This window comes from Myxine glutinosa, chromosome 8, assembly GCF_964187855.1.
Source record: "Myxine glutinosa chromosome 8, kmMyxGlut1.1, whole genome shotgun sequence".
In the NCBI taxonomy this organism is placed as follows: Eukaryota; Metazoa; Chordata; class Myxini; order Myxiniformes; family Myxinidae; genus Myxine; species Myxine glutinosa.
The window spans coordinates 100,094,847-100,108,726 of NC_136268.1; the positions used below are offsets into that span (position 1 = coordinate 100,094,847).

General features: G+C 41.5%; 1 protein-coding gene across 2 annotated transcripts in view; it reads right to left on the reverse strand.

Moving 5' to 3' along the window:
- Nucleotides 1–3,615: 3,615 nt before the first annotated feature.
- Nucleotides 3,616–13,880, reverse strand: part of PPAN (peter pan homolog) — a 31,416-nt gene continuing 21,151 nt past the window's right edge. For both annotated transcript variants that reach the window (XM_078783581.1, XM_078783580.1), the window contains exons 11-12: nt 7,635–7,801; nt 3,616–5,293 (exon numbers count right to left, since the gene is read on the reverse strand). In XM_078783581.1, the coding sequence (XP_078639707.1) occupies nt 5,172–5,293; nt 7,635–7,801 (289 nt within the window). In that variant the 3' untranslated portion in view covers nt 3,616–5,171. The remainder of the gene's footprint in view (nt 5,294–7,634; nt 7,802–13,880) is intronic.

The following is a 13,880-nucleotide window of genomic DNA, read 5'->3' on the forward strand; positions in this document are numbered from 1 at the left end:
GACTGTGATCTTCTAGAACTGCAGCCAGTTGATGAACTGAACTCACAAGTAGTGCGTCTTCTCTTCAACTTTGATGACTCTTTCTCTGCCTTTGATGCTTGAGCTGACTTCTTGGTGGTTGCAACAAAGTTGTTGTACAGATCATTTTTACACTTCTGGTGGTACCTCAGTTTTCCTTCCTTTTGAGCCTCCTTCATACGTTCCACAACAGTAACATTTTCGACAGTTTCTGCTTGTTTCAATAAAGTTGAGTATCCCTTTGGAGTTGCCTGTATGAGCCTTTCAGCTGGTGTATCCGAGCGTGCACAGATGAAGCAATTGAGCACAGGTGGAGTAACGTCTTCATCCATATTGCTAGACTCCATGTCCTGCAAAGTAGAAAATGAGATATATTTAGAAATTATTTTTCCACAAAGGAGTGTCTGTGGTGAAATATAAATGTTAACAATCAACTCAGAATCATGAAAAACCCTTATTTGACCCCTCATAAGTTACTTAAGGGCCGATTAAAAAAAAAAAAAATTCTCGAAAATAATTTTTCGGTACCCGAATTCAACAGCTTTTTTTCTGGGTTTCCCACAGGAGTTGACCTTCAACATTTTAACACATGTTATTACACACCTTTACAAACATATTGGTGAAGAAAATTTTTGGTAACAATTTAGTTAACAGATTTTCATATGTTTCCCTTACTATTAATGATTCAAGACATTTCAGCTTTTCATTTTTAAATTATTTTGTAAAAATTTATAAAAACAACAACAAAAAAATCAGACATTATGGGGTCCACCTTAAATTCAGGCTATAACAACAAAATGTGGAAACGCCAAAGGGTGTGAATACTTTCTGAAGGCAATGATGAAGCAACCCATTTACTTTATTGGCCAAACTATATTTGGAGTTTCAATAGAAACTAAATTTTTCAACCAGGTGGTGGTGGTTGATGTGCAGCCACCCGGCTGCTGGTTGCATCATTTTCAGTGGGTGCGTCTGCCACTGATGCAATGCCTCTAGTATAACCAGTTATCTGGTACTCATTTTGCTGACCTCGGAAGGATGGTTTTCAGGCTGAGTCAACCCCATATGGCGTTAATTCAACGGGATTCGAACTCAGGACCTTAGGATCCCAAGCCCACCGCCCTAACCATTAGGCCAACACCAGGTATAATCAACCAAGTAACAGAATGCAATTGTTCGCTCCAATGAGACAACAAAGACAAAACCTTTGTCCTCTTTCAATGTGCCGTACACCTTGTGTCGGGCTGGCAGGATGGCCGACATGTATGCACTCTCCTCCAAGTCGTCTTGCTTGGGTATGAATCCCGACTCAGCTTTAAATTGCCATCCCGGTGTTTCGCATGCAGTGATTCATCAATGTGTGTGCCATCCCTCGGATGGACGTTAAACTGGGCTTACCGTCTGCCTGCATTAGTTGGTGGATGTTAAAGATCCCACGGTGTCCTTCGCAAAGAGTAGGTGAGTTATCACCGGCTCTGTGGCCAAAATATAAATTCCTTCCCTAACATACAGAGGGACAATGCATCAGTAGCACAGCAAATTAGCTAGCCACCTTGCAGCCTTGTGCTGCACACAAAAGAAGCCAACTTGTGTAACACCTATGAAAACTGGTTAACCAAATGTGTTTGGCTCATATACAGTCATGTGAAAAAGTAAGTACACCCTCAAGTAGGCATTTCTTATAACTGTCTACCAGTCTCTGACATCGACTGGGAGAAATTTTTGCCCACTCCTCCATGCAGAATTGTTTCAGCTGTGCGATGTTTGAGGGGTTTCTTGCATGCACAGCTCGTTTCAAATCCCCCCACAACATCTCGATGGGATTTAGATCCGGGCTTTGACTTGGCCATTCCAGAACCCTCCATTTCTTTCTTTTCAGCCATTCCTTGGTAGATTTACTGGTATGTTCAGGGTCATTGTCATGTTGCAAGGTCCACCTTCGTTTGAGCTTCAACTTTCTGGCAGATGGCCTCACATTATCCTCAAGCACCCTCTGTTACAATGAAGAATTCATAGTGGATTATATGATGGTGAGCTGCCCAGGCCCCGATGCAGCAAAGCTGCCCCAAACCATAATATTTCCACCACCATGCTTTACAGTTGGTATCAGGTTCTTGCGGTCAAATGCTGTCTTTGGTTTTCACCCAACATGTCTTCTGGTACTGTGGCCAAATAGCTCTACCTTTGACTCATCTGTCCAGAGCACATTGTTCCAGAAGTGCTGGTGTTCATTGGCAAACTTTAGTCCTGCCCTGATGTTCTTTCTGGACAGCAAAGGTTTTCTCCAGGCACACCTCCCATGTAGATCAAATTTGTGCAGCCTCATTCTAACGGTAGACTCGTGCACTTTGACATCAACAGTGGAAAGAGCTACCTGTAGGTCCCGTGATGACATTCTGGGGTTCTTCGAGACTTCTTTCAGCATCTTGCGGTCTGCTCTCGGGCTGAACTTGCTGGGGCGGCCTGGCCTGAACAAGTTGGCAGTTGTTTGGAATCTTCTCCACTTGTAGATGATCTTCCGGACAGTTCGAATGATTGATTTCAAATTTTTTGGAGATCTTTTTAAATCCCTTCCCAGACTCGTAGGCATCTATAACCTTCTTTCTGAAGGCCTCAGAGAGCTCTTTTGATCTAGGCATGGTGACGCCGCACACTTCAACAACAAAGAGCAAACCAAACTAAATGTCTGAGTTTAAATAAGACAGGTTCCTCCAAGATCCTCTCTAACGATGTTCTAATCATTTGCACCTGAGCTGGTGCACCTGATTCTAATTTTAGGTATTTGAAGTCGTGATAAATGTAGGGGTGTACTTACTTTTTCCACATGCAAAATTTGCATTTATGTTTATTTAAATTATACAATGGACTACAAAATGTAAATGTTTCATGATATTTGTTATATTATATCACCTTTATCTATCAATATTGTTGAAATGAAGATCAAATAGCTGTATGTTGAAATATGTTGAAAAAGTCAAAACTTTACATGGGGTGTACTTACTTTTTCACGTGACTGCATCTTCTTCGAATCTACATATTTTTACTTTTCTTCTGAGTCAAGCTTTTGTATTGTAGAACAAGGAGCCCTTTATGGAGAAACTAGCATTGAATTTGTCGCTTCGCTGACAGTAGTTGAACAACACAACTTATGTTGCAGTACAGTAATATAGTTTATAGACAGTTAATATTTGAAATTTGTTTGTTCCACAAACATTTTGTTTACTGCCAACACCTACACTGATTCACCCCCAAAAAAACGATTATGAATTCGTTTTATGTTCCTAGTGATCAGATGTGACGTTGTTTTTTTTTTTTTTCATGTTGCAAAACTCAATTCTCATCGAGTCATGAATAATACACCACCATAAAATGAAGGGCCAACCTAGCGCTAGATGTAATACTGTCCAGAGATAAGGCCATCTTACTGCACCCCCATCCTGATGTCAAGCGTCTGGTATTTAGCCCGTCACCTGTGAACGTCAGATATATGCGTTATAATGTTCAATTGCCTTCAGCGAAGCAACGGGACACCAGGATGGCATACATGTCTGCAGAGGCCAAGCTTAGCAATGCTGCCCCAGTGAAAATAGCATGACAGAGAAATCCTGCGACTTTAATATGTAGATTACACCAGTTTCCACTTCTGTTTGCTCTTGAAAAGAACGTTTCAAATAAAACTAAGTCTTGGTACTCGAAATTTATATTTAACTATCAATATCATAAATAATTGACAAAGTTTATGGCAAAGCAATTAATGATAAAGAAAAACTAGAACGACACTCATGACGTAGACCGATATGCCTCTGCCCACATTATTACATCATTATTATACTTGTACCAAGTTTGATTTAAATCCATTCAGCTGTTCTCAAGTTATCACATTTTTACCTGACATGACCTCTGACCTTTGACCCCAAAATGTATCAGTTCATGTTTACATCATTACACATACGTGTACCAGGTTATAATTTAAATACATTCAGCTGCTCACAAGTTATCACATTTTTACCTGACATGACCTCTGACCTTTGACCCCAAAATGTATCAGTTCATGTTTACATCATTATACATACGTGTACCAAGTTTTAATTTAAATCCATTCGGCTGTTCTCAAGTCATCACATTTTTACCTGACATGACCTCTGACCTTTGACATCGGGAACCCAAAATCTAATCAATTAATCTTTACATAAAAAATAACCCCCCAAAACCACATGATTGTGATGCATACATCAAACTCCCATACATGAAGAATCTGGAAGAGGCCAAACAGTCTCTTCCCCAGACATGCAGAGATAATGCATAGATAGACCCAAAGGTTTTAATTGCTGCTAAAAATATGGGAAACCGAGCACGTGTCGATCGTTCGGTTAAAGCGTAATCTCGTGGGTCATTGGCATGTGAGTTATAAGTACATAGTCTTTAATCAGGTGTAAGAACATACACCAGGTCAAAAAAAAATAAAAAAAATAATGAAGTTTTTATATTCCTTCAACAAAACGCAATGAACAGGATCTATAATTTTCGATAAAAATTAGGAGCACTTGTATTTTGAGATAAATATGTTTCAGTCAAAGGAGGTCAAAGTATTTATCAACAACAATTTAATTAAAAAAACAAAACAAACAAAAAAAAAAAACTTGGACAGTTAACCAGTACGGTCTATAAAGCAATCGGTCAGTGAGTATTGTTTCAACAAGGATGCGAATGAAACAACTAAAACAACACCAACACAAGACTGAGCAAAACAAAGGACAAGTCGTTCTTCATTCCCGATGATGCATCTCCCCACTAACCACCCCCAACGAGTACAATTTCAATGACGAGTCACCCATTCCCAGGCCTTACCTTTTAATACCGTGTGGGATGCGCTCCACCTCAAACTGTACCATCCAAGCAAGCTGCTTGCTTACAAACCTCCCATGGTTTTTTTTCCTTTCTTACAGATTTCAGTCACTTCCTGCCATCTCCCTTTGACCACAATGGCTTTCCATGGCTTGGAAATTTCCCATGTTATTCCGGTTTGGAGCCCTATCTTTCCCCAACTCCAATCCTTTGAGGATACTCCTCGAGTGAGAATTGTTCATCCCAGTCAAACGTCTGCTCTCCACGAGTGAGTTGGGCTTCTCACAGAGGGTCGCCGTTTCAGCTCATCACCGATGACTGGTACTCTGAGCTCTCTTCTTTGGGGTACCCTTCTGTCGTGACCTTTTGTTGCTTGAGGGGCCGGGAGCGACACCATGTTGTCGCTTCCGTTTCCTCTGCAAAAAGAGTTCTTGGGAAGTGGAATCAACATGGGAATAACAAAATGAGAGAAGCAACACCAGACCACACACAAATCCCATCACCACTATTTCACCGTTACCAATGATCATAGTTTTTCAGGAAATGAAATACAGTGTTTGCAAAGGTAGGGCCATTCTATTAAAAATAAAATATATAAATAAATAAAAACACAAAAGTCACTCACCTTCTGATCAGACGACATTATTGTGAGCAAATTCGTTTTGTAACTTGCATGTTTGACTGTTATACATTTGAGACAAAGTAAATAATTAAATGAAACAGACAAACTACAATCAAAGCAAAATGATACCCTCCGTATATTCCTTTTATCAAAGTGGATTTAAACAAGTTACAAGTTTACAAGTTACAAGTTACAAGTTACAAGTTAAACAAGTTTAAACAAGTTAAAGGAACAACAAGTTTGTTGTCAGGTCCAGTTGCCTGGGGACCGAAAAACAACAACAACCACGGCTCCCGAAAAAGGCCAACCCCCGCTTTGCGGGGAAAAATGGCCTCTAAAGGTGGTTATATGTTTTTTTATTTAAACAAGTGGCACCAGGAAACAAGAATACCAGATATTGCAGAGCAAGTCAGTAGTTTTAAGTGGGTGAAGTTTAGTTTTGTGATACAATGATTGTGATAAACTTGCACGTGTGAGACTACACCATTTTGATTCTGATGTACCATATTCTGTCACAGAGCGTCGGTGTTGCCGAAGCAGCTTCCCGAGCAAGGGTTATGCTGGGTGGTTTTTGCCATTGCTTTCCCAGCAGTATTTAGGGCAGGAATCTATAATTTGTTCAAGATGTCGGCGATAACACGCCTACTCTTTACGAAGGACACCGACGGTGGGGTCTTTAATATCCACCAACTAATGCAGGCAGACGGGACACCCGTTTAAGTCCATCCGAAGGGACAGCACACAAATTGATGAATCACCCTGCACGTGAAAGACGTATGGGTATGATAGTTTATCGCTGGGTTGGGATTCAAACCCAGGCTAGACAGCGAGTGTACGTACCTCTCAGCCATCATACAAGCTGAAAAGCAGTCCTACAGAAAGGAAATGCACCGAGTGGTTTGCCATTGCTTTCCGAGTAGAACCCGAGTTTGAATAAAATGCTCCATGGATCGTGAAGAAGCTTGCACATAAAGCACATTCAAGATAATGATATGAACAGACATGTACGTGTATTTTACATGAATTACAAGGATGTCCACAGAAAATGGACAAATTTATTTGGTATTTATGATACTAGGGCATGCCCGTACTATATATATATCTAAAATTATATCCCCCCCCTCTATTTACATGAAATGGTTTGGTCCATTCGCAAAGCCAAAGCGAACGGCTTGCGAGTACGGTGACAATCCCCCCCCCCTCTATTTACATGAAATGGTTTGGTCCATTCGCAAAGCCAAAGCGAACGGCTTGCGAGTACGGTAGAACCCCCCCCCCCCTCTATTTACATGAAATGGTTTGGTCCATTCGCAAAGCCAAAGCGAACGGCGAACGGCTAAATCGCCATAGCTCGGTAACTACTTCTCCGATTAATATGAAATCTTGAAAAGGCACATCCTCAGGTCCCCAGCAATATACCTGGCAAGTTTCAAGTATATCGGACCCGTGGTTGTCGAGAAACAGCGGTCACAGACAAACACACAAACACACAGACACACAGACACACAGAGATTACTGGAATTATAGATAGACTAGGGCATGCCCGTACTATATATATATCTAAAATTATATCCCCCCCCCTCTATTTACATGAAATGGTTTGGTCCATTCGCAAAGCCAAAGCGAACGGCTTGCGAGTACGGTGACAATCCCCCCCCTCTATTTACATGAAATGGTTTGGTCCAAAGCGAACGGCTTGCGAGTACGGTGACAACCCCCCCCCCTCTATTTACATGAAATGGTTTGGTCCAAAGCGAACGGCTTGCGGAGTTTGGTAAAGAAATCGCCATAGCTCGGTAACTACTTGTCCGATTAATATGAAACCTTGAAAAGGCACATCCTCGGGTCCCCAGCAATATACCTGGCAAGTTTAAAGTATATCGGACCCGTGGTTGTCGAGAAACAGCGGTCACAGACAAACATACAGACATACATACACAGAGATTACTGGAATTATAGATAGATGAACCTCGGTTAACTGCATCATGAACCATTGGTTCAGATGAGAAAGGTAACAGGCGAACCCTCAAACGTTAAAGATGCAATGGAAAATGATTATTAAAGATAATACAAAGAACATACATACTTCAGTAAAAAATTAAAAGCACGAATGACTGGCACTGTCCAATTATATACTCCAACGACATACCAGGATCTGGGTCCACTCCAACCTCTTGCCGGTAATAGTGGGCATCTTGATCCTCTTCATCAGCAGAACTCTCTGAGTGTCCCTCTTCATCTGCCACTTCTTCTGCATTGCTCTTTACTTCGTTATCGGTTTCCTTTTTCCGTTTCATCCCGGCAAGACTGTGAAGTCTGTGGCAATAGGAATTAAATTAATATGAAATAGTATAAAGGTAAACAACCATCATCACAATCACAAATCGTTTTTATTTATTTATTATCAAAGAAATAAGGCTATTCACTGGCTGCTCTCACTTCTCTAATATATACAGGTGAGGCATTTTTACCCGGCGCTTTGTTGACGGATTTAATCAAAAGGCACGATGCATTTCACAAACATTCGAATATAAGACCCCTCACCTCGCTGATGGGAATACCAATCTTTGCATAATTGCTAAAGACAAAACGGTTCTTCTTAATTATAAAAATAGAATTACACGGTGTATAGATACCGACCCAGCTATACACTAGCCTCGCCGATGGGACGATTAAGAGAGGGGGGGAAGAGAGAAAGACGGGGAAGAGTGAGAGGGGTGGGAGGTGGGAGAAAGAGGGGGAGGAGATAGATAGATATAGATAGATAGAGATATAGATAGATAAATATATATATATATATATATAGAGATAGATAGATAGATAGCTAGATAGATAGAGATATAGATAGCGATAGAGAAATAGATAGATATAGATAGAGATACAGACACAGATAGAGATAGAGATATTAACTTGAAAATTAAACCACAATTACATCGTGCCTCACTTAATTAGGAAACAAACTATTTTAAGGTCAAAAGGTCAAAGGTCAATTCAAGGTCAAACTTCTAAATCAATTTTCATCTGAAAAATCGTCACTTTTCATCCCACATGAGCAAAAGTTGACCGATATCCTCTAAGCGCCCCATGTTTGGAAATCTTCCTGCAGCAGCTTACTCAAGCCTCGACTCACGCTGGCTAGTACCACCCTGATGTTGCTGCAAGGTATACATAAAAGAAGGACTGGGAGCACCCCCACACAATACTTAGCGTATTATACTTACATTGTAAAAACTTCGCAAATCAAAACATATGAAATGGTGATCAAGATCGTCAATTTTAATCTTGATGAAATGGACAATTTGATGGATCAATGGCAATGTTTTGGGGAGGGGCGAGGGGGTTGAGGAGGGGTGGACTTTGCAAGTATCGTGCTCTGCATGACGTCTTCTTGTTTATATTATCATTAAAAATACATCCTATTTCATGTTTTTCTGTCCTTTTTCACAAACTTTGTCTACACTGTACTTTGGCAACCCAAATCCGAATCTTGGTCTGCACCTAGTAAATTTAAAAATAGGTAAAATACGACATAAATGTAACATATGAAATCCTTCCATGAAAATGATCCTCATGGGGCCAACGATCCTACAAAGATGAGTATCAATGATGGCGATGATAATGAACCTCCACTTAAAATGAGTAAAATGAAACACTTCAAATTATTCTCACTCAGATTTCAATATCACCATAAATGCATATTATCATGTTGTCTAAATTTTCGTTACAAATACAAGATGATGATCTGATTTCTAATACCGGACGTTGGTATCTGTCCGGTTTTACAAAATACATTTACATAGAGAGAATTGGGTAGGGTCACCTTGAATCCCCTCCCCAGATATGCCACCCAGACAGACGCCATACTTGGGCCACCCTTAGGCAACATGCAAAATTTAGTGCAGTATTTTTTTACGTTTTTGAAGCATATCTACAGTCACGTGAAAAAGTAAGTACACCCCATGTAAAGTTTTGACTTTTTCAACATATTTCAACATAGTTATTTGATCTTCATTTCAACAATATTGATAAATAATGGTGATATAATATAACAAATATCATGAAACATTTACATTTTGTAGTCCATTGTATAATTTAAATAAACATAAATGCAAATTTCACATGTGGAAAAAATAAGTACATCCTTGGCTCTAATAGGTGGTATTGCCCCCTTTGGCAGAAACAACCTCAACTAGAACTGCCACTTTAAAACTGCTGGCAGTGATGACCGGTTTACTCGCACCCACTTTTGATACAACCCCACTTTTGATACAACCCCACTTTTGATACAACCCCACTTTTGATACAACCCCACTTTCATTGGACATGCTTTGACACAACCCCCTTGGATACAACCCTGATAAACACACACACACACAAACACACCGCCCCTTCACACACCCCCCCCTTTCACACACACTCACACACACATCTCCCCTCCCCCCCCCACGCACACCCTCCACACACACACACACACACACACACACACACACACACACACACACACACACACACACACACACACACACACACACACACACACACACACACACACATCCAACCCCCCCATCTTCACACAACTCCTCCCCCCACGTACACACATATCCACCCCCCCCCACACCCACACACAAACACCCCTCCCCCCACATGCACACCCCTCCACACATACACACACACACATACATACACACACACACCCCCCACCCCTAACACACACACACACACACACACACACACACACACACACACACACACACCAACCCCCTCCCCCCCCCCCCACGCACACACACACACACACACCCCACCCAAAACACACACACAAACACACCCCACCCCCCAAGACACATCCCCACACACATATCCCCCCCACACACACACCCCCACCCACACACACACATTCCCCCTACCACCCCCACATACACACACACACAAACACACGCACACATCCCCCACCCCCACCCCCAACACACACACACACCCCCACACACACATATATACACACCCACACCCACACACATACACCCCCACCCGCCTCCCCCCAAACGCACACTCCTCCACACAAACGCACACACACACACATCCCCCCACCCCATCCATTTTTTAAAATATTTTCGTTTAATCAACGATATCTGCCACCCGTGGAAAAACGTCATGCCGTGGCATGACGTCATCCGTGGCCCGTGCCGTATGTCAGCGTAGAACGAAGTATCCCGTCGATCGAACTTGGTCAAATTTTTCATGATTGTCACCAAATTTGTTGTGGTATTTAGTTAACTCATCCGAGGCAATACGACAATCGAAATCCGATTTGAAATCGGAGCCAAATTGACGCCGTAAGGTCTGCCTGCACGCATGGATATTTTACCTGAGGAAGAATTCACTTTGGAAATGCGACCAATTTAAAATGTGAGATTTTGAATAACTTCGTCATTTTAAATCGGATTTCCACCAAATAAAGGTCACCATTGCTTGCAGATACCTCTCTTTCTCCTTAAAATTGAAGACAGGATGAACTTCAGAGCGAGAAATAAGCCGAGGCGGCGGAGAGTTTTACAATGTTATTTTCCAATGTGAATGACAATATCGTGTAGTTTTACGAGAATTCATCAGAATTTGCCCAGATTTGTTGCATTCGAATGTTAACACCCTCTAGCGACTGCCAAATCCGAAGACAATTTAATTTCGAGCTACCCTTAGCTCGTGAGGTGGTTATGTCACATGGCCTGGTCAAAAAAAAGTGTTGTGGTTCTTCTTCTTCAGGCAATAACAACTTCTAGTTTCCAGACCGTACATCCAATCATCTTGAAATTTTGCACCCTTGTTACTCTTCATGACTTCTACTATAGTATGAAGTTTCACGTCGATCAATAAAGCGATTCAAGAGATATCCATTTCTATTTTTACGTTTAATTAACGATATCTGCCAAACCACGTGACCTATGGCAAATTCTAAAATGACATTGTAGTAGACCGACATGCTGAACAGATCTGTGAAGTTTCTCCTCGATTGGATCAAAAATGAGGGAGCAGCTAGGTTTTAAAGGTTCATGCTTTAAACCGTCATAACTCTGAAACCATGTGTCGGATGACGTCGTCCTCGCTGACTTTTTTGTTCGTCATGGGTATGCGATTCTGCTTGCAAAGTTTGGCCTCGATCTGTTCAGCCGTTGCAGAGAAAAAGGGTTTTTCGTGTGTTCACGAAAAACAATATGGCGGCCGAACCACGTGACCTACGACGTCATATTTACCATTAAAATATTCTACAGACCGAGTCCCTCCTATGGTGAAAATTTTATCTCAATCGGCCCTATTATTGCAGAGAAAATGTTTTTTAAAGGAAATTAAAACTTAAAATGGCAAAAGCACTGGGAGACGCGGTCTGGAAGGACAAAATGGTGTGTTTCTTCTTCTTTCAACAATAAAGACATAGCTTCGAGACTGTACATCCAATCATCTTGAAATTTTGCACACTTGTTCCGCTTGATGTGAGCTACATTGCATTAAAGATGCAAGTCGATCCATGCAGTGGTTCAAGAGTTACAAGCTTTTTAAAATTTAACTTCCATTATTTATTGCGGCCAAACCATGTGACTTATCAAAATGTCTCAAGTAACGTTGAAACATCCCCCCATGAGGAACATTTGTGTAAAGTTTCCACTCGATATCTCCACAAATTATGGAGATGATACCATTTCTAGTTTGAGCTTTAAAACGTCATAACTCTGAAACCATGTGTCGGATGACATCGTGCTCACTGACTCTTTTTGTTCGTCATGGGTATGCGAATATGCATGCCACGTTTGGGCTCGATCCGTTCAGCCGTTGCGGAGAAAAAGGGATTTTTGTTTTTTTTCACGGAAAACAAGATGGCGGCGGAACCATGTGACGTATGACTGAAATTTTTTGCAATCTGAGTTTTTTTTAACTAAACATCTGGGAAAAAAATCCCATTTTCGGGGGAGAAAATTTTTTCTTTGACGAATTCTAACCTCTTAACGTTAGCATTTTTAATATACTCGATACACATGTCTTTTGTTCCCGTTGAAGAGTTCTTTAGAATGAGCCATTCCTCAAATATTTCCATTGAGCCGTTTCGGAGATACAGAGGGGAAAAGTTGAATTTGTTTTACAAGATGGCGCCCACACCACGTGACCTATGACGTCATAATTAGCATTTAAAAATTCTAGGAGCCGAGACGATCATTTGATGAAAATTTCCTGTCAATCCAACCAGCGGTTGCTGAGAACATTAATTATGAAGTTTTCGGAGGTGCAAAATAGGGCGGAAGAATGATAAGAAAAACTCTAGCAGTAATAATAGGTTTCCTCTCCATTTCATGGAGAGTAAACCTAATTAGGCGTTTCTTATAACTGTCTACCAGTCTCTGACAACGACTGGGAGAAATTTTTGCCCACTCCTCCATGCAGAATTCTTTCAGCTGTGTGATGTTTGAGGGGTTTCTTGCATGCACAGCTCGTTTCAAATCCCCCCACAACATCTCAATGGGATTTAGATCCGGGCTTTGACTTGGCCATTCCAGAACCCTCCATTTCTTTCTTTTCAGCCATTCCTTGGTGGATTTACCGGTATGTTTAGGGTCATTGTCATGTTGCAAAGTCCACCTTCGGTTGAACTTCAACTTTCCGAAAGATGGCCTCACATTATCCTCAAGCACCCTCTGGTACAATGAAGAATTCATAGTGAATTCTATGATGGTGAGCTGCCCAGGCCCTGATGCAGCAAAGCTGCCCCAAACCATAATATTTCCACCACCATTCTTTACTTACAGTTGGGATCAGGTTCTTGTGGTCAAATGCTGTTTTTGGTTTTCGCCAAACATGTCTTCTGGTACTGTGGCCAAATAGCTCTACCTTTGACTCATCTGTCCAGGGCACATTGTTCCAGAAGTGCTGGTCTTTGCCTAGGTGTTCATTGGCAAACTTTAGTCTTGCCCTGATGTTCTTTCTGGACAGCAAAGCTTTCCTCCTGGCACACCTCCCATGTAGATCAAATTTGTGCAGCCTCTTTCTAATGGTAGACTCGTGCACTTTGACATCAACAGTGGCAAGAGCTACCTGTAGGTTGCGTGATGACATTCTGGGGTCCTCAGAGACTTCTTTCAGCATCTTGCGGTCTGCTCTCGGGCTGAACTTGCTGGGGCGGCCTGGCCTGAACAAGTTGGCAGTTGTTTGGAATCTTCTCCACTTGTAGATGATCTTCCGGCCAGTCGAATGATTGATTTCAAATTGTTTGGAGATCTTTTTAAATCCCTTCCCAGACTCGTAGGCATCTATAACCTTCTTTCTGAAGGCTTCAGAGAGCTCTTTTGATCTAGGCATGGTGACGCCGCACACTTCAACAACAAAGTGCAAACCAAACAAAATGTCTGAGGTTTAA